Genomic DNA, 21,926 nt, shown 5'->3' with positions numbered 1-21,926 from the left:
CTTGCCTCCTCTCACAGCCACCAAAGCCTCTTCCCTCAGGGCTGTGGGCTCCAAGCCATGAACCACCTCTCCTCTGCAGCAGAGCTCCAGCAGAGCCATGGGACAGCTCTCCAGTCACGTGTCCATTTCTCTTCTGCAGGTCATAGGGGCTCAGAGCTCAACTGCCCAGCAATGTTGGTGTCTGGGAGGCGGCGTGCACAGCTGGGTACGGGTAACGCTGTGCTGAGGGCCCGGTTGCTTCTGCCCTGGCTTCTCTCAGCCAGACCCTCCCTGCATATTTGGTTGTTTCTCCACTTGCCTGTGTTATTGCTGTTCTAATTTCATTGTTTCTGTCAGCTTCTTTAGGGAGCTGGAGATTCACCTGCAGCATCACAGGCTGATCTTTTGGCTCCATTCCTGCAGGTGACTCCATGGGAACAAATGCCCCAGCTTTCATCTCCCCTGTGGGGCTGTGGGCACCGCAGTCTGTGGGGCTGGAGGATCAGCTAATTTTCCCTTCACCATATGCTATCCTTAGAACACTTGGCTATCTCCTTGATGTGTCCTTCCAAGCTGTGAGCTGCCCTCCACAATGCCAACCTGTCCTCTCACACCCTTTTGTTATGTGCAAGCCCCATGGAGAAGCTCGGAGATGCTACAGGGGAGGAAATCCTGTCGGGTTGGTAAAATGAGCCATGTCCTTGGCTAGAAGTGAGGTGCTGAGACCCTGAAAAAGGGTGAGACATTTAGCAGTCTGCACTGGATCCCTCTCTTCTCTGTAGCATCTGGTTGTTTTCCTGGATAACACAGGAGTGTGCTCATTATCCACCTCATGAAGAATAAGCCCAGGGCAGCTCAGAACAACTCAGAGGGACAGACCAGCTGCCCTCCTTCTGCACTAAGCCACAAGCAATTTTTACACCTCACAAGACTCCCTCTCTTCTCCAGAAGTGCAGTAGGAATGCTGAGAGTTTCTGACATCAAAACACACCCCTAAGGTGACGTGAGGGAAGCTGTAGGAACCCAAAACCTCTGAGACTGCCTTCTGCCATCCCCATTCCTTAGCACTGGCCGTGCAGATGCTGAAAATCCCTTCTGCAATAAGAGCAGATTCCTCTGGCAAAGTCTCACACCAGGTCTGGACCTTGGCCCACAATGGCCATGAACCCTTGTGCCACCATGCCCATGAACCCACCGCTGCAGAGCAGAGCTGGCTCCTTGGCAGCCCATGGGAAGAGATCCTGCTCCTCCTGGTATACTCTGCCAGCATCAACCAGAGCTGCAGCCACACAGCTGAAGGAAGGGCTTTGTGAAAAGGAATGGGGTGTGTAGGAAGCAGGGTGAGATTCTAGGAGAATAGCTTTGATTTTCCTCCGAGAAGTCTGCCCTAACTCTTCACTGATTATTCCTCTAGAAACAGGATCTCATGCATAGAGGAAGCAAATGACCAACGACAGCTCCATCACCCAGTTCCTCCTCCTGGCATTCGCAGACACACGGGAGCTGCAGCTCTTGCACTTCTGGCTCTTACTGGTCATCTACCTGGCTGCCCTCCTGGGCAATGGACTCATCATCACTGCCATAGCCTGCGACCACCATCTCCACACCCCCATGTACTTCTTCCTCCTCAACCTCTCCCTCATCGACCTGGGTTCCATCTCCACGACTCTGCCCAATGCGATAACCAATTCCCTCTGGAATACCAGGGCCATCTCCTACTGGGGGTGTGCTGCCCAAGTCTTTCTATTTGTCTTTTTCATTTCATCAGAGTTTTATCTGCTTACGGTCATGGCCTATGACCGCTACATTGCCATCTGCAAACCCCTGCACTACGGGACCCTCCTGGGAAGCAGAGCTTGTGTCCACATGGCAGCAGCTGCCTGGGGCAGTGGGATTCTTGATGCTGTGCTGCACACGGCCAGTACATTTTCAGTACCACTCTGCCAAGGCAATTCTGTGGAGCAATTCTTCTGTGAAATCCCCCAGCTCCTCAAGCTTGCCTGCTCAGAATCCTACCTCAGGGAACTTGGGGTCCTTGTGCTTAGTGCCTGTTTATCTTTTGGGTGTTTTGTTTTCATTGTGCTATCCTATGTGCAGATCTTCAAGGCCGTGATGAGCATTCCCTCTCAGCACGGACGATGCAAAGCCTTTTCCACATGCCTCCCTCACCTGGCTGTGGTGTCTCTGTTTATGAGTATCGGTACATTTGCCTACCTGAAGACTCCCTCCATCTCCTCCCCGTCCCTGGACCTGGTGGTGGCAGTGCTGTACTCGGTGGTTCCTCCTGTCATGAACCCCCTCATCTACAGAATGAGGAACCAGGAGCTCAAGGATGCAGTGTGGAAACTAATGGTTGGATACTTTTAAGATGCAAAAAACTGCCCACCTTCTTCTGCATATCATTTACGTAGTTGGTTTTCTTTGATTTGGTTTGGTTTTCAGCTTTTCTAAACTGTAACAATATTGTCCATAAAGAAATTTCATTGTGCATACCATTCCTAAATTAGTATCTACCTGTCTTGTGTCATCCAGAGACTGCATAATGATGAGCCATGCTCTGTGTTTTACAACAAAATACAGGACCTCACAGTCAATATTTGTCCAAGATCCTTTTGTCTGAGAGCTTTTCTGGGGCTGCAGGGGCAGTGCCTGCGTGCAGAGGTGGTGGGGAGAAGAGTCCCAGCACAGCAAATGCTGCCAGGGAGCACCAGCACTTGGTCTTTCCCAAGGTGGTCTCTTTCAACTGCCACGCTTTCCTTCCAAGCCTTTGTGTTACTGAGAGGCGTGAGAGCACTGGCAGCTTGGTCATAGACCTGCGGCATGACAGTCCTTTGCCAGAGGCAGGAACAAGCAATGGGCACCTCTGTGACAGAGCTGATATTTACAACAGCATTTCCATCAGGAAAGGGGTTCTCCTAAGGGCAGTGCCTGAAGGTTTAGGTCTGCTTCTAATGTTTTTCTCAAGAAAATGCAGCAGAGAGAAAACACCAGCGAAGAGATGAAGTGTGTGAGTGTGCATGGTGGGGGCACATGGCTGTGTCCTATCACAGCTGGGCTTCCTGGGAGAGGCACGAAGGACCAGCAGAACAGGGTACGTTCTCAGCCCGTGTTTGCTGAGCACCTGGGCGAATCAGTCCCAGAGCAATCATCACCGAACAGCCAATAACAACCACCATTTCCAACACTGGACTCTCACCTAAGTTTGGAGATGTTGTTTGTCCCTCCACGGAGGGACACCAAATGACTAGGTCAGAAGTCTTTATTTGCCTTGGCATATGAGACACAAGCATGCACAGAACCTGAGTGGGAACAAATGCTTTCAGCTATTCCTGGGGGCATGTGGAGGGGCACCAGGTGCCCACCAAACCACACTATCAATCCCTCTCCTCAGCTGGACAGGGGGATAAAAGTAAAAAAAGGCCTTATGGGTCAAGATAAGGACAGGCAGATCACTCAGCAGTTACCGTCATGGGCAAAACAGACTCGACTTGGTGAAATTTATTTCATTTCTTACCAATCAAGTCAGAGTAAGGTAAAGAGAAATAAGAACCAATCTAAAAAGCACCTTCCCCTCACCCCTTCCTTCTACCTGGGCTCAGCTTCACTCCCAGGGTCTCTACTTCCTTCCCCCAAGCAGTGCAGGGGAACAGGGAGTGGAGTTGCAGTCAGTTCAGCACATGTTGTCTCTGCCGCTCCTTCCTCCTCAGGGGGAGGACTCCTCACACTCTTCCCTACTCCAGCATGAGGACCCTCTCATGGGAGACAGTCTTCCATGAACTTCTGAAATGTGGGTCCTTCCCACAGGCTGCAGTTCTTCACGAACTGCTCCAGTGTGGGTCCCTTCCATGGGGTGCAGTCCTTCAAAAACAGGCTGCTCCAGCGTGGGCCCCCCCATAGGGTCACAAGTCCTGCCAGAAAATCCACTCTGGCATGGGCTCTTCTTTCCATGAGGCCACAGGTCCTGCCACAAGCCTGCTCCAGCACAGGCTCTCCACGGGGTCACAGCCTCCTGCTCCAGGGTGAGGTCCTCCCTGGCTGCAGATGATTATCTGCTCCACTGTGGACCACTGTGGACTACAGAGGGGACAGCCTGCATCACCATGCTCTTCACCATGGGACTCAGGGGTATCACAGAATAATTAAGGCTGGAAAAGACCTCTAAGATCAAGTGCAACTGTCAACTCAACACCACCATGGCTACTAAATCATATCACAAAGTGCCACATCCAGACATTTTTTGAACACCTCCAGGGACGGGGACTCCACCACTTCTCTGGGCAGTCTGTTCCACTGCCTGACCACTCTTTCAGTAAAGAAATTTTTGACTAATATCCAATCTAAACCTCCCCTGATGTAACTTAAGTCCATTGCCTCTCATCCTATTGCAAGTTACTTGGGAGAAGAGACAAACATCAGCCTCACTACAACCTCGTTTCAGGTAGTTGTGGAGAGCCATAAGGTCTCCCCTCAGCTTCCTCTTCTCCAGAATAAACAACCTCAGTTCCCTCAGCCGCTCCTCATAACCAACGCACGTAGCATGGGCAATAAACAGGAGGAACTGGAAGCCATTATACAGCAGGACGGATACGTGCTGACAGCTAAGACCTGGTGGCCATCACAGGAAAATGCTGGGATGACTTGCCTGACTGGCATGCTGTCGTGGATGGCTATGGACTCTTTAGAGAAGACAGGCCAACAAGGAGAGGTGGTGGAGTTGCTTTGTATGTGAGGGAGAAACTGGAATGTATTGAGCTTTGCCTGGGGACAGATGAAGAAGGAGTTGAGAGCTTATGCGTTAGAATTAAGGGACAGGCTCATATTGGTAACGTTATTGTGGGTGTGCACTACAGGCCACCTGACCAGGAGGAGGAAGTTGATGAGGCCTTCTACAAGCAGCTGCAGGCAGCCTCACAGTCACAGGCCCTGGTTCTCTTGGGGGACTTCAACCACCCTGACATCAGCTGGGAAGACCACACAGCCAGGCACGCGCAATGCAGGAGGTTCCTGCAGAGCATAATGATAACTTTCTGATGCAAGTGGTGGAGGAACTCAGGTGTCCTGGTGACAGAGGTTGCAGAGAAGGCAGAGCTACTGAATGCCTTCTTTGCTTCAGTCTTCAGTGCCAAGGCAGGCCCTCAGGAATCCCAGGCCCTGGAGGCAAGAGATGAAGCCTACAGAGAGGATGACCTTCCCTTGGTTGAGGAGGACTGCGTGAGAGATTGCTTAAGCAATCTGGATGCCCACAAATCCATGGGCCCCGATGGAATGCACCCACGAGTGCTGAGGGAGCTGGCGGATGTCATTGCTGAGCCACTCTCCATCATCTTTGAGAGGTCCTGGAGGACAGGAGAGGGGCCCGAGGACAGGAGAAAAGCCAATGTCACTCCAATCTTCAAAAAGGGCAAGAAGAAGGACCCAAGGAACTACAGGCCAATCTGCCTCACCTCCATCCCGGGAAACATGATGGAGCAACTCATTCTAGAGGTCATCATCAAGCAAGTGCATGAAAAGAAGGTTATCAGGAATAGTCAGCATGGATTCACCAAGAGGGTATCATGCTTGACCAATCTGGTAGCTTTCTACGATGCTGTGACTGGCTGGGTAGATGAAGGGAGAGCCGTGGATGTTGTCTACCTTCACTTCAGCAAGGCTTTTGACACTGTCTCCCATAATATCCTCCTAGGGAAGCTGAGGAAGTGTGGGCTGGATGAGTGGTTGGTGAAGTGGAGCTGGCTGAATGGCAGAACTCACAGGGTTTTCATCAGCGGCGCTGAGTCTAGTTGGAGGCCGATAACTAGTGGTGTTCCCCAGGGGTCAGTACTGGGCCCAGTCTTGTTCAATTTCTTCATCAACGACCTGGATGAAGAGTTAGAAAGTACCCTCAGCAAGTTTGCTGATGACACCAAACTGGGAGGAGTGATAGATACACCAGAAGGCTGTGCTGCCATTCAGCGTGACCTGGACAGGCTGGGAAGTTGGGCAGAGAGGAACATAATGAACTTCAACAAGGGCAAGTGCAGGGTCCTGCACCTGGGGAGGAGCAACCCCATGCATCAGTACAGGCTCGGGGTGGACCTGTTGGAGAGCAGCTCTGTGGAGAGGGATCTGGGTGTCCTGGTGGACGATAGGTTGACCGTGAGCCAGCAATGTGCCCTGGATGCCAAGAAGGCCAATGAGATCCTGGGGTGCATTAAGCAGAGTGTGGCCAGCAGGTTGAGGGAGGTTCTCCTTCCCCTCTACACTGCCCTAGTGAGGCCCCATCTGGACTACTCTGTTCAGTTCTGGGCTCCCCACTTCAAGAAAGATGAGAAGCTACTGGAGAGAGTCCAGTGGATGGCTACGAGGATGGTGAGGGGACTGTAGCATCTCTCCTATGAGGAAAGGCTGAGGGAGCTGGGCTTGTTCAGCCTGAAGAAGAGAAGGCTGCGAGGGGACCTTATAAATGCCTGTAAATATCTTTAAGTTTGGGTGACAGCAGGACGGGGTCAGACTGTTTTTAGTGGTGCCCAGTGACAGGACAAGGGGCAATGGGCACAAACTGAGGCACAGGAAGTTCCGTCTGAACATGAGGAAGAACTTGTTCACTCTGAGGGTGACGGAACACTGGACCAGGCTGCCCAGGGAGGCCATGGAGTCTCATTCTATGGAGATATTCAAGACCCCCCCTGGACAAGGTCCTCCACAGTCTACTGTAGGTGACCCTGCTTCGGCGGGAGGGTTGGACTAGATGACCCACAGAGGTCCCTGCCAACCCCTAACATTCTATGATTCTATGATTCTATGAATATTGGAGCTGTCACAAACCAGCATCCCTCTAGCCACTGCAGGAGGGAAGAGCTGACTCCTTGGGAGCCCACAGTCCTGCTAATCATTAGACACTCAAGACAGCAGGAACCAGAGAAAGGAGATGAACTGGAACAGGGGCGGGGGGTTATGGGAGGGGAGGAATATTAAGAGAGGGGAGCAATATTGTGAGAAATTGTCTGGCTTTGCTCTGAGAAGTCTCACCCAATTTTGTCACTGTCTTTTTCCTCTAGAACAGGTCCCTGTGCTCAGAGGTAGCAAATGTCCAACAGCAGCTCCATCACCCAGTTCCTCCTCCTGGCATTGGCAGACACACAGGAGCTGCAGCTCTTGACCATCTGGCTCTTCCTGGCCATCTACCTGGCTGCCCTCCTCAGCAACAGCCTCATCATCACTGTCATAGCCTGTGACCACCACCTCCACACCCCCGTGTACTTCTTCCTACTCAACCTCTCCTTCCTTGACCTTGGCTGCATCTCCACCATTCTCCCCAAAGCCATGGCCAACTCCCTCTGGGACAGAAGGGCCATCTCCTACTTGGGATGTGCTGCACAAGTCTTTTTTATCGTTTTGTTGATCTCCGCTTAGTACTTTCTCCTCACCATCATGACCTATGACAGCTATGTTGCCATCTGCAGACCCCTGCACTACGGGAACCCTCCTGGGAAGCAGAGCTTGTGTCCCCTCTGAGCAGGGACGGCACAAAGCCTTTTCCACGTGTTTCCCTCACCTGGCCATGATCTCCCTGTTTACCAGCACTGGCACATTTGCTTGCCTGAAACCCCCCTCCATGTCCTCCCCATCCTTAGATGTGGTGGTATCCCTTCTCTACTCAATGATTCCTCAAGCATTGAACACCCTCATCTACAGCATAAGGAACCGGGAGCTCAAGGATGCTCTAAGGAAACTCACCCAATGGATCCTGTTTCACCAACACTAACATTTCCCAGGGTTCATTTCAGGCCACAGGTCTGCTGTTTTCTCTTCTGTCAATCCTGCTTATAGATAATTTTCTGGGTTTATATTCCTTGTCTTTGGGCTTGATCCTGTTGTATCTGACTCTTGCACAACACTCTGTCAGGTGTGGCCTGTCAGATAGCAGTGCTTCAATAGACTGGGATCTCTTGGGTGCAGTGCCTGAAGGTTGGGCTCTTCCTTAAATGTAGCTTCCAAGAAAACATCCAAGGAATGGGTCTTTTAAAGAGTCTGTTCTCTTTGGGTTATCAATGGTTTTGAGGTTAAGATCCTTTTACATTTGTTTTACACTGGACCAAGGGTTCTGGATTCCAAAGCTCTCTTCTTCTTGTCCAATGACAGGGGAGATGGTCCATGAGCTCTCCATTATCTCCTCAGGTTTCCTCCTCTGTGACAGGACTGATGGCATATACTGAACTCTCTGGAATTTAATTTGGAGGGGTGAGGATAGAAGAGCATGTGGACTCACCACGTGCCCTGGTTGAATAGATGGAGACTCAGAAGATGAAACGCTGTCAAAGGTGAAGTTCATGAAATGTAAAGCACTAAATTGGCATACCCATGAAGGAGGACTCTGCAGTGCCATGGGCGTCATTGGGAACACAGCAGTCACAGGAAGAGGTCCTGGAGAGATGTGGGAGCTGCCTGAGGACCCCCAGGGCCAAGATTCTACTGCTGTCCTGGGAAGTGGGGCTGGTGGGAGCAGAGGAGAGGGCAAATTCAGTCAGGGTTGGGGACCACCCACCATATGAATTTAGGAGAGCCAGAGAGTGCCTAGCTTCTGTTTCCTCATGCCCTTGAGGCCAACACAATCCGTGGGGCTGATGGGGATTCTGAACACCCTTCTCTGCTCTCCAGGACATGCTGTGCCCTTCAGAGGGGCTGGGGCTGTGGGTTGACTGTCCCGAGCTCTGCAGCACCCGCCAGTGTGTACTGCCATGGGCCCAGCACAGACTGGGTGGCTCTGCTGGGCTGGGAGAGGGTAGGGGAGGCGGGCAGAGCTGGGGAGAGACTGGGCTGAGCTGGGAAGTGCCCGGGAGAGGAAAGTGCCAGTGTAGAGCTGAGCTGTGTGAGTGTGCAGGGTGGGGGAACAGAGCAGGGTGCTGATGGAAAAGATGCAGAAGAGAGGGCCCTGGTCTGTGCCATTTTGAGGAGGGACCTTTGATGCATGGTCACCCCACTCTCCCGCAGGGCTCAGTGTTGGTCTCTGGTGGATTTCTCAAAAACCCATCTCTCGCAAACTTTGCTGTCCATAATGTGCTCCAGGCCCCAACAATCCTTCATATTCCTTTGGTCATTTGGGGTGAGCTGTCCCAGCTGTTCCCTTGCTAACTTCTTCTGTACCTCCAGTCTACTTGCTGGGCAGGCAGAGTGTGAGGAAAAGGAGGCTTTCATGCTCTGTGAGGACTGCTCAGCAGTGTCCAAAACACTGGTGTGTTATCAGTTTAGTTACAAATCCAAAGCAGATCACCATATGGCCTGCTGTGAAGAGAACTAACTGCATCCCAGCCAGGTCCAGGCTGAGGAGTGAACAATGTCTTATTTAAATGTCCTGAAAAAATCTGTGAATCCCAGTACCTGGCTCTGATGGGGCACTCCTCAGTCTCCCAAGTATTCACCGGCCAAGTGAGACAGGAGGAAGAAAACAGTCCATGTGGTTTCTAGTGGTGTTTGTACAAAAGTTCTGAGCACAGCTGCGCAACAGGCCATCCGCCATGATATTCATCTGCACCGGTCAGTCCCAACAGAGGATGAGCTGGCCAGGGGTGTAAAGACTAGTGTCAGCCTTGACCATAGTGACCATGAAGTTGTGATGTCTCAGATCCCCAGGTAGGTGGGGAAGGAGAGTAGCAGAGATCAGACCCTGGACATCAGGCAATGAGAGTTTGTCCTATTGAGGGCACTGGCAAGTGGGATCCCATGGGTGCAGTGTCAGGGCCCTGAGAACATCCATAGGCCTTCTTGCCCCTGAGCAGCCTCACCTGGGGATTCCACCCACTCCTCTGTTCCATAGGCCCAGGAGACTGTCTTAGTGCAAGCCGGAGTTGCAGCCATAGCTTTATCTATGCTGTATGTGTACTGGTCTCCAAACACAGCCATAGACACAGCTTTGCCTGCACATGGACTTCGTTGACTTGGGCTTGCGGACTCGCTTCCCAGCTCATTCTTGATCACTTATACAAGCAAATGACGCTGTGGCCCTCCAAGTGCCAGACCCCAGCTGATTCACAGAGGCCTAGGGCCTTTCTGATTCCTTTTTTCCTACCACTTGGTGAGGTTTTGGGAGGAGAGGAACAGGTGAGGTTTCTGGGTGCCAGTGATTGAAAGTTTAGAAGAAAGACATCACATGAGAAGTGATCTAAAGGCCATGCTAGTTCCAGACTCTTAACTTCAGCTCCTTTCTCGAAGGCCTTCAACCATCCACAAGAGCCCCTTCCACTTCACTGTCTTTTAGCAATGAAGTTGAGAGTACCCAAGTTAGAGCCTTACTTTCAATTCTGTTCCAGCCTAAAGCAACCCAACTGTGGGAAGACATCTGAGGAAGCTTGTAGAAGGTGGATGTTCCCAGGAATTTCAAGAGGCCTGATGTACCAATAGCTGTGTTCAGGGAGCTGGTCAAATGCATCATCTCCATTTCTGTACTGGAGGCTTAGATGCGTGCTTCATGTGTAAACTCTCTCTGTGGGTGCTAACACTTACTGTGTAAGCTGGTCTGACCTCAGAGCTGGCCTCTCTTTGAACTGGGCACTGGAGTTGAGACCTTCTGAGCTCCACTCCACCCTGAGTTGTCCTATAATGTAGAGGCCCGCATCTCCAGCTTCATCTCTTCTGGCAGAACGTGTAGGAAAGCACAGGCTCATGGAAGGGCTGGTGGGAAAGAGACTGTTGGGGGTCTCTAGGGCAGCCTCCAGTCTCACTGTGACATTGTGGAGATGAAATGTGAAGAGATCCAAAGGTAGAGATCACAGCAATGCTCCTCCTAGTCCATTTTATTTTGCTTAAAGCTCAGCCTAAAGCTCCCAAGAAGCACTTTGTGGCTGTTGCTTCTGTCATATCTTACTAAACCATATCCCAAAGTGCCATATCTACACGTTGTGTTTTGAGGTGTTCAAAAAACCTGTAGATACGGCACTTTGGGATATGATTTACTAAGCATGGTGGTATTGGGCAGATGGTTGGACTTGATGATCTTAGAGGTCTTTTCCAACCTATGATTCTATGATTCCTATGATTCCGACGATCACTTGCCACTATAGAGGAGAGCTTGGCTCAGTCAACTCTCCAGGTAGCTGTAGGCTCGTACCACGGCAACCCATGCCTCCCCTTCAGGAGGCCAGAGATGCATAATTCCCTCAGACTCTCCTCACAGTTCATACTTTAGGCCCCCTCGTTTCATCTTGGCAGACCTCATCTGGACCTTCTTCAGTTTCTCCAATTTCATTCTGAAATGTGAGGCCCACTGGCTGCTATGGCATCTGCTATCATGATGCCCAGGCCCTTCTCTTCAGGGCACTCCTTTGCCAGTCAGTTCCTTCCCCATTCTGCTACATGGGCTTGTTCTGTTTCTTCTAAACATTCAGGTTCCTGTTGGCCAAATCACCAGGTGTGTCAAGGTCCCATGGACAGGACCTGCAACAATCTGGCTTTTAAAGTATGTGTACCAATGGTCTTCCTGAGTTATGGCGCTCCTAACATTACTGTAAAATAAGTTTTGGGGATAAGAAAAGAGTACTAGTGTTCATGGAGTTTCTAAGCAAGCTGGAAAGCACTGCTGTAATCATCAGTAAACGGAGGGTCCAAAATGATCAAATGCAGGTTCAGTTGGGAAATGGCAAAGAAGACAGCATTTTTTTGCATAGGAGGGGATAAGAATGGTTAAAGAGGACTGGAGAGGTAGGAAGAGTGAAAAGGGAATGAAAGGGGAAGTAAAGAAATTGATTTGGACTCTTTTGGGAATACTTGTCAAGCAGCCTGGCATCTGGGCAACACCGCCTGGAGCAGGACAAGAAAACTGCAGCTGGTCTGACTGTACTAATATCTGACTTACTTACATGGTCGTGGGTCACCTGAGAACTTTCACTAGTGTTCTTAAGGGAAGAGCAAGAGAGGAAGGAACCCCAGTATCATTTAGGTTTCCCATCTCCTTCGTGGGACTGGAGGAGGTCTCTGGTCTGGCCTTGCATTCACATTAGGGCCAGCTATGGAGTCAGACCACATTGCTCAAGGCTTGATCCAGTGGTAGCTGGAAAGCTTCCAAGGACAGAGATGGCACTACATCTCTGGAAGACTTACTGAAATGTTTGTATGTTGGATGCCCTCGTGGACAGCAATACTTTCCTTTTCTCTATCCTGAATCTTTCTTTGTTCCACATCTTACTATTGTCTGTAATCCTCCTGCCAAGCACCATGGTAACAAGACTGGCTCCATCTTCATGGAGACTTTGCACAGGGACAGAAAGCCTGTCATGAGATTCTTGAGCTCTTCCACTCTTCAGGCTAAAGAAGACCCTTGCCCTCAATTTCTCCTGCCAGACAAGTGCTTGAGCCTCTGAGCATCTTGGCGGCCCCGCACCAAACTCTTTCCCAGTTATCAACAAATTCCTTGCTGTGGTGGGGTGACTCTGGCCAATAGCCCAGCAGCTTCTCACTCTTCCCTCCTCTTCCCCAGTGGGACAGGACAGAGAACAGGAAAAAATAAAGTGTGAAAAGTTTCAGCTCAAGAGAAGAACAGTTTAATAGGTGAAGAGAAGAAATTTTAAAAGCCTCACCAAGTTAAACAAAGACCATCTTTCACCACGTCCCACAAGCAGACAGATGCTCTGCCTCTCTCCGAGCAGCAGAATCCTTGAACAATCAAAACCTCCACATCCTTCTTCCTCTGTCCCAAGCTTTTCTTCCTGAGCATGAGGTCATATGGTATGGAATATCCCTCTGGGTAGTTTGGATCAGCTGTCCTGGCTGTGTCCCCTCTCAACTTTTTTCCATCTGCCTACATATTTGTTACAAGGGAGCAGAGTGAGAAACAGAGAAGGCCTTGACACTGGGCAAACATGGATGAGCAATAGCAATACAGTGTTGTGTTACAAGCATGGAGTTTTCTTTACTCCCATGGGCTCAGCAAACAGCCATCCTCCAGGACATCTGGTGGTCTGGTCCAGAAGAGAAGCAATGTTGGGCTGGCCTTTATCCCTTAGGATAGTGAGAGCTGCAGCCCATGGAGGACCTCGGTGGAGCAGGATCCTGGCAGAAACCACTGCATATGGAGAGAAGCCCATGAAGGTGCAGGTTTTCTGGCAGGCCCTGTGGCCTGTGGGGGACCCATGCTGGAACAGCCTGTTCCTGAAGGACTGTACCCTGTGGAAAGGATCCACTCTGCAGCAGTTTGTGGAGAATTGAGGCCAGTGGGAAAGAGCCACAATGGAGAATTTCAGAAACAAAGTGTTATGAACTGACTGCCACTCCCATTCCACATCCTCCCTATGACACTTGGGTGTTAGGAGTTAGGAGTGAAGTGGAGCTTGGGAAGAAAACCATGAGGAGTCAAGGATAATTCCCTCTGCTGCCCCACAGTGTCCAAGTACATCCCAGTGAACTCCAGGTAGGGCATGCCTCCTTCACCACTGCTCTCTCAGATGATCATCCAACTGTTTGTTTACCCATTTCTTTGTCAACCCATCCAGACTGTAATGGCCTAACCTGGGAAAAAGAACATTGAGGGAAACCATGTCAGAAGGGTCAAAAATGGCATCCACTGTTCTTTACTCATGCACAAATGCTGATACTTCATCATGATGGCAATCAGGTTTGAGAGTCATGATTGATCCATCATCAATCCATGCTGACTGCTTTTGGACATGTTCTTTTTTAGGTGCACAGAAATGCCAAAGTGACCTTGTACAGCCTGCGGTTCCCTGGGTTGACTTTCTGAGCTCTTTCAACAACAGGCGCTACATTGCCTTGTCCTCACTCACAAGAGCCCTCGACCAATGCCAGGAAGCTTTGAAAGGGATATTCCAAAGAAATGTCAATCTCCCCCTATCACTTCATTACCATTATTCTCCCTGTGAAATGGTGTATTGAATTTCTCAAAACTTTCATATATTTTCACCTGTCTTCACTATTTCTAAAGTATTTTTTTCAGATGCAGGCTGCCTAGACAAAGGCCCTTTCCGTTATTCTCCAGTTTTCTCCTCCCTTTACTCTTTGTGCATTCAGATTCCTGTCACCTACCGAGCTGCTGTTTTGACATCAGGGAGTTAAAAGTTTACCTGCCTTTCAGTAGTCTGATTGTCTCCTTTGCCAACTCTCTAATTATGTTTATGACTATTTTTTTTCCTCTACCTAGCTACAATATTTTTCATAGGATTATGTCTTATAGGAAGGCAACCTCATTAGATGTAGATTGTAATTGCCATGTCATTGCAGAGAGTGTTTTGTTTATGGAACTTGATTATGTTTTAATTATTTTTCTTGCAAATAGGAAAACTCCTGCTGTTCGTGTGTGCAGCCAGCTCTCTGTGGAGAGAAGGTGGGAGATGGTGCAATGGAGCTGTAACATCCAGTTGCAGAGACGAGTGAAGGAGCCTGACGCAAAGAGCAGTGACACAAGTCCCAGGTGGCCGATGAGAGAAATGTTGAGGTTGGGGAGGTGAGGAGCAAAGTTGTCCATAGAGTGTCAGATGTCAAGGGACTGCTTCTCCTACCTGTCCAGCCCTCCTGAGAAGACACCCTGGAACAATATCACTTGAACAATGTTTCTACCGCTAATTCTGTAAACTGAAGAGCACTTAAAAACATCCCTTAAAATAAAAACAATATTTTTATTAGGCACAGTATAACATCTTCCTCCTTATCTATACTGTGAAAAAGCTCCTGCTAGTCTTGAAGAATTGAAGAAATTTACGGGAGCTTGTTAACTTGGCACTTTCTGTATTTTAATGACTCCCATGGGGTATTTGGTGTTGAGTCCATGAACCTCAGATGCTGAGAGGAAATGAAAAAAAATGCTCAGGAAGGCAGAAGCAAAACTGAAAGTACCTGGAAGCATTGATTGGCCCCACTGCGGTCCATTACTGACAAAGCCTCCCCAGGGACTCCTTAGAGCAGAGAATTGGAGGCCACGATTGAAGGTAGGCAGAGGCACTGTGCAGGTGGCTGCAATGCTGAGAAAACCCTTGGCCTGCTTTATGAAGCAGAAAGGCCAAGGGCTGAGCCCCAGGCCCTGGGAAGGCAGACCCTGCCCCTCACACATGGCTCAGGGCTCTTCTTGGGGACAGCTGAATGTGTGGGTGAGAAATGACAAGCGTAGGAAAAATCTGCGAAACCTCTCAGCCTCCCTAAGAAGACGCGAGGATGAAACACCGCTTAGAGCCTCAAAAGAAAGTTTCTCCTGGTAGGAATCGGTGATAGAGGTAATTGCCATGGCAAAGGGGACAAAGTCCTCGGTCTTGTTGAAACTTTTTGCCCCATCAGAGTCCTTAGCCATCTCTACTGCACATTGTCCTACTCTGTCCCATGCCTGCAATTCTTTCCCTTCGGCCTGTAGTCACACATCTTTGCTTCCCACCTAGCACTCACACCAGCATTTCCATAACTTCACTGATGTCTCTCCACTCTCACTGGTTTTGCCTTGAATTTCAAATCCATGGGAGGATCCAGAGTCCTTCTGGGTGACCTCTTTCACAGCAAGGATACCCTTTGAGGGAGACTGCTTTTTCTTCACCTCTAGTCTGAACCTTCCAAGCAGCATTTTGGGAAGGTTTCCTTCCCTTCTCACTACCAGGAAAAGCTCCATCATCTCGGAAACAACCCTTCAGGCAGATGCAGGCTTCTACTTCAGCGCCCTCAGCCTTCACAAGACTAAAGAATCCCAGCTCCCTCAGCCTCTCCAACAGAGGCTGTAAACCCGGAGCCCCGCATACAGACACACTAGTCCAGATGTGGCTACACCAGTGTGAGTGAGTCAAGTGGGTGATAACTGTCTTGTCTGTGTGGCCACACTCCTCCTAATGCAGTCCTGTATGCTGTGGGGTTCTTCACTTGGAGCATGCACCACTTGCTCATCTGGCATCTCTTGGAATGCCCAGGCCCTTCTCCTCATTGCGACTCCTGAGCTGTTCAGGTCCCCACCTGCCCACATTTTTCTGAGTTATTCTCCCCCGCAAAAAATGACTTCCAACTTCTTGTCAAAATTCATCAGGCTTCTACTGCCAAATCCCAGAGATTTTGAAGGTCTCCCTGGAGTGAAGCTCTATTTTGACAGCTTTTGATTTGTGCGTACCACATTGGTGGTGCCGCTGATAAGACAGCAGCATGAAGAATTGCAGGACATGACTGATAAAAGAAGGCGGTACCTGTTCAGTGGAATTTATGACCAAGGGAGGAATTGCCATGGTAACAAGCTTGGAAATGCCAAATGAAGGTGCAAAGGAAGCCAAAGTAAGGCCAGGGAGGAAAGGGTAAATAGAGATGGGCTGTTTGCATGGGAGGGTACAAGGATGGTCAAGGGAAAGATATTGTGAATGGCACACAGCTGAAACCAGGACAGTATCCAATTCTTCTTTTAGACCATCTACATCACACTCAGATCCAACACTTCCCAATAAATCTTTTCCTGTCTTTTGATTTACACACAGAGATATCATTCCTTACTTTCTGGGCCATTCCTCTAAAATGTTCATGGAGTTCACTTAGCCCATGACTTTGGGCTCCATCTGTCCATAACAGTCTTTCAGGGCAGGAGACATGCTGTGTGCTGTTGGATGGTCACATGCTGCATGGGGGATGATAACGGAAGATTGACAAGGAGGATTGCAAACACGTTCAAGTGACTTGCAGCTGGGGTGTCAAAAAAGGACATCAGCATACTAATCATTGTTTGGTCTTGTGTGCTCAACAAGCAGAACATCTGTGTTTAGACAACATAGGTCTGTGATTGACAGACTCCAAGGCAATCTGTCAAACATGCCTGTGATTCCTGCCCTGCTGCGGGAAGGGTCAAGGCACAGTGGAATGTTATGTCTGGGTGAACATCGTACGTACCCAGGTGAAAGAACCAAGTTCAGTAGCTGGCACTCTTTCTCTAGCAGGGACTGAGCTCTGTGGTGTCTGCATTCCTGCTTTGCTCCTGTGCCTCTGCCTAGGTGCTGTATCAGAGATCCCCTGGTTTGCAAGATAATGAAAATAAATCTACTCTTTACATTTCACGTGTGGTTTTATGGTTTTTGCTGCATTCTGCTGTTTTGGCTTACTTGTCCTTCTCGTGCTCCCAGCTGAGAGGCACCTTTACGGCTGGCAGTAAGAAGGGGTTTTAGCCAGTGCGTCCTTCTGCTGCCTTTTTTCCCGTGCACGAATTAGAACACAAGGAAAATGCAAGCAAATCCCTCTTGGTAACAAGAGAGCCGGGTGTGGGACCTGTGGCTGAGCTCGGGACAGGGAGCACCCCTGGACCAGCCTTGGAGCTTGCTGCCAACCTGCCTTCAAATGAGCTCTCCCAGCAGGTTGGTGCCCAGGGGTTACTTGGAGTTTTGCTCTTCTCCTTGAGGAACCACGTTCGATGCCAAGCACACCCAGAGCCAGGAGAGGACTTCTAGGACAGCTGGGGCTGATGGTGACAGTTCCCACCAGCTGCCCAGGCCAGAGAGATGCAGGTGAGATAGCAGGGAGGAGACACCAACTAATTGCCTCTTCTCTTGCAGGAACAGGCTTTAGCAGCAGGAGAGAGCCAGGAACAAAGGGCCTCTGAGGTCAAAGAAAGTGTCACACAGCCAGAGCACAAAGAGGCGGAAGGAGAGAATCAGGTGCAGGTCCATGGGTGGGACAGTGCTTTCAAGGTACCACCTGCCACCGAAACACGAGAACAGAGAAAGGCACTGGCAGGTGATGGAGTGACTGGGAAGAGTGCCTGGCAGAGGGAAGAGCACGGAGAGACAGGAGACAAGATAGAGAGGGAGGTGAACCAGATGGCAGGTTGAAACTGAGGATGCTCATACTGTGCAGGTCCTGCTGCGCTGAAAACTTAGGCTGTCACGTCGGTAAATACTTCCAGTTTGTAGTGTTTCAATGTTTGTTGTCCAAATCTGTAGGTGTCAGTGACTGCACTCTGTATTACTGAGGATGACTCTAACTTCTCATAATCTTGATGAATTTGGCCACTGGCTAGTTTTGATTTTATAAAAAGATGTAAGAAGTGTTGTGATGTGTTTAGGACTTGCTCACCAAAATGAAAGCTATGTACTAAGGGCTCACGAAATATATGAAGTCAGCAAATACTATAACGGAACGATTGAAGTATTATTTAATTCCTCCTCTCAGCAAATAGACTTGCCTTCATTATTTCACAGTGGCTTCAAAACAAAAGATTACCTGTGCATCCTTTGTCCAAAGACAGTGGATGTCTTCAGAAAATATGTGGCCTCCTTCTACAACCCTTTCTCCCTGCTGTGCGTACTGTGGTGAGGAGTACCTCCAGTGGCTTCTGGATGAGTTCCTGTGCTGAAAACTCCAGCCCATGAGAACATTGCTTTTGGACCCCCAAAGCATCCCCTGATCCTCAAGCACTTTCCTGCAGGTCGGCAGGAGGGAATTGCAGGGTCACGGGTAAGAAGCTGCTCTCCAAGCCCTTGGCTGAGGTTGTTTTATACAGACAACTCTTCCTGCCCCCTCGGGAGGACGTTCCTCCTCTTCCCACATGCTCCTCCTGCACCTCCCTGAGCCATTTCTCTAACCATGACAGTGTCCTCAGTTCTCTGCCATGTTCTTGCCTGGTGCAGGCGGTCTTGGCACTGTGGGGACATTGGGGGAAAGCCCAGAGGGGTGGCAGGGCTGGAGCGTCCCCGGGCTGTGCCCTGTGCCTGTCCCGGCTGGTCCCCAGAGGGGCCATGCTGTGGTGGGAGGGGGCAGTCAGGACCCTGTGGACACTGGGAGGGGGTTGCAAGGCCCCAGGGACTGTGGGGATGGGGTCAGCAAGGCCTGGGGCTAAGGCCCACCCCATTGCGGCCAACATTTGGGTGTCAAGAGGATGGCGCCAAGCTCTTTTCAGTGGTGCCCAGTGACAGGACAAGGGGCAATGGGCACAAACTGAAGCAGAGGAAGTTCTGTCTGAACATGAGGAAGAACTTCTTCCCTCTGAGGGTGACGGAGCACTGGAACAGGCTGCCCAGGGAGGTTGTGGAGTCTCCTTCTCTGGAGATATTCAAGACCCGCCTGGACAAGGTCCTGTGCAGCCTGCTGTAGGTGACCCTGCTTCGGCAGGGGGGTTGGACTAGATGACCCACAGAGGTCCCTTCCAACCCCTACTACTCTGTGATTCTGCAACATGTCATGGCCACCAGGTCCCCGTGGGCACCGGTGTCCCAGCACCACAATTCCTGACACAGGGAGCCCCAGGAGGTGACGGGGCCCGGGGTGATTTGACATGGCAGTGGAGTTTGAGGGTGTGGAGAGGGAAACTGGCAGCTCTTCCAACCCGGCAGATGGCATTTTCAGTTAAATTAACCAAAATGTCTGCTGATGCTCCAAGCCAGACGAGTCAAAAGGACTTCACAGGACAAGGAACACAACTGTACATTTACAGGAGATGGCATTAGGTGACACCAGTGTTGTGAGCTCATGGCCAGGGCACACCTCATAAGGACACGTGTCCCACCCCTCCTTTGTGAGCTCAGGCCAGGTGTATGAAGCCGTCCTCGCCCACCCCGGCTGGTTGCAGGCGCTGTCTCTGCTCCTGCACGGCCACACCTGGCCGCAGCTGTGAGAGGCAGTGACAGGCGACGTCGGTGGCTGTTGGTGGCAGCATTTGGCCATCCCTGCAGCCATGAGCCGGGACGGTGTGGGACGGGGCTCTGTGCCGCGCAGCCGCCCCTCGCCCTGCCGGGGCCCGGCGCAGAGTGACGAGCACGAGCAGCGGCTGGAGAGGCTGCGGGCTGAGCTGGAGGCTGAACGACGCCGCTGCCACGAGCTGCTCCGCTGCTTCATCGCTGAGACACGCGAGATGAAGGATGCGGTGAAGCGGGAGCAGCAGCTCCTGGCCCAACGGCTGCACGCCACGTGGGAGCAGTGGCAGGAGCTGGAGCTGCAGCGGCTGCAGGAGCTGAACCAGCGACTGCGGTCAGTGGAGATCTGCCATCTGCTGCGCTCGAAGGAGGCTGACCTGCACGAGCTGCAGGAGGAGCTGGAGCAGCAACGCGATGATGCCGTCCGTCAGGCACGGCACCTGCAGCAGCAGCTGGCCAAGGAGCTGGGGAGAAGAGCCGGGGGGAGCAGCGAGGCCCATGGTAAGCTCCAGGGCATCCTCAGAAAGCTGTGCGGTGAGACCAATGGCGAGCAGGCTGCTCACATCCTCTGCCCCCAAGAGGAACTGCTCCTGCGAAGAAGACTCTTCCAAAAGTACCTCTCGGAGCAGTTTGAGGAGATCAGTTCCTGCAATGAGGCCAGGACCAAGGCTACAGCCTGGCACTGCCTACCGGCCCTCCTGGGCACTGGGGCCATCGGGCCCTGCTCTTTGGAGAGCCTCATGGCATCTTCCTCCTGTGATGGAGATGCGCAGCAGAAAACCTACCAGAGCTTAAGAGACGCTTGTCTCCAGGAGGAACGGAACAGCGTGGAGGTTTTGCTGAAAGCTGTGGGGCAAGACTTGGTGCCACACAGCTTTGGCTCCCTGCCACACGGAAGGGCCGGCAGCGAGCGGTCTGTGGCAGAGGTGGGTGTTCAGACTGTCGGGCAGCAGGACAACTGCCTGCCTGGTGGCCGTCACAGCAGGCTGCTGGAGCAGAACGCCCACCTCCAGAGTGCCCTGAAGGAGCTGGAGAGGCAATGCAGTGTCCTTCAAGAGGAAAACAGTCTTCTGAGGAAGGCAAGCTCTCCTGAAGTGCAGGAAGAGGAAGAGAGGCTCAATCAGAAGACTGCTAAGGTGCATCTCCTTAGCAAGCAGCTGCAAGACACAGCCAGGCAACTGCAGAACATCATTTCCCTGATCAATACTACAGACTGGGAGGCACTGGAGAGGCTGAAGCAGAATATGGCTAAGCTGGGTCTCATTAGCAAGCAGCTACAAGGAATAGCCAGGCAACTGGTCAATACTCAAGTGCCACTGCCCATCCAAAGCTCCGCTGAGGAACTGTGCAGGCCATCATTTCCTCAGCAGAGGGCTGCAGAAATGGGAGAACCCACTGGAGCTTTGCTGGCACAGGACGAGCAGGATGACTTCTCACAGAGGGCAGCTGAGGACCTTCAGGCACAAGTGGCTGCAGATGAAGACAGCTACCAACTTGTGAAGAGTTACAGGTGCAGCTTACGGAGACGACAAACAAAAACACCCAACTGGCTGAAGAAATCACTCGCCTCCATGGGCAGATGGGTTTGGCAGAGAGGGCACCTAAGGCGAGTGGCAGAGGAGTGAGATTCTGCCAACTGAACAAACGTCTGTCGTCAGATCCAGCTGGAAGAGACAGAGCAACAACTGAAAGGCATGCGAGAAATGGCAGAAGTCAACAGTTCTAATCTTGCTGAAGAAGTCTCAGATGACCACCCGATGACACCAGAGTCTCCAGAGGCAAGTGACTGGTTGCAGGACACAGATGACATCTGTCCTGTCTTCTTCTAGCTTCTTATTAAATCTTTTCTTGACTATCTCCCTGTGGCATCTCGCTCTCTGTGCTGTGTGTGTGTGAACAGAAAGGACTGTGTGCCAGAGGAGGGGGTCTCAGTGCAGCTGCTGGAGCAAGTGGGGGTCTGGGCCAGCAGGCACTGGGGCAGGAACAGTGCCTGTCCTCAAAACCACTTCTTACTGGGGGACTGGCAGGAGTGAGGTGAGTGAGGGGCTCTACGAGGGTCTTCCCCAGAGCTGGTGTGCAAGGGCTGTGCATGTGCATTCTCACTTGCCCAGAGAGGTTGTAGAGTCTCCTTCTCTGGAGATATTTAAAAGCTGCCTGGACAAGGTCCTGTGCAGCCTGCTCTAGGTGACCCTGCTTCGGCAGGGGGCTTGGACTAGATGACCCACAGAGGTCCCTTGCTTCTGTGATTCTGTGAAAGTGCCTCTAACACAAGCAAAAATGACATAGCCTTTTTCCCCATACACTTTTTCATTGCAGATGGTAAACATGCCAAACGAAAACGGAGACAAATGTAATTCTAAAACTTTCCCTAAAACTTGTAGGAATTCTGAACTG

At 51.0% G+C, this 21,926-nt stretch overlaps 1 protein-coding gene across 1 annotated transcript; it reads left to right on the top strand.

Moving 5' to 3' along the window:
* Positions 1-1,350: 1,350 nt before the first annotated feature.
* LOC142363247 (olfactory receptor 14J1-like) lies at positions 1,351-2,346 on the top strand. Its single transcript, XM_075436546.1, has one exon. It carries the CDS (start codon positions 1,423-1,425, stop codon positions 2,344-2,346), a length of 924 nt encoding a protein of 307 aa, XP_075292661.1. The 5' UTR covers positions 1,351-1,422.
* The last annotated feature ends 19,580 nt before the right edge of the window (positions 2,347-21,926 follow it).

This window comes from Opisthocomus hoazin, chromosome 15 (assembly GCF_030867145.1).
Source record: "Opisthocomus hoazin isolate bOpiHoa1 chromosome 15, bOpiHoa1.hap1, whole genome shotgun sequence".
Taxonomy (NCBI): Eukaryota; Metazoa; Chordata; class Aves; order Opisthocomiformes; family Opisthocomidae; genus Opisthocomus; species Opisthocomus hoazin.
This window is presented reverse-complemented; position numbering and strand designations above follow the sequence as displayed.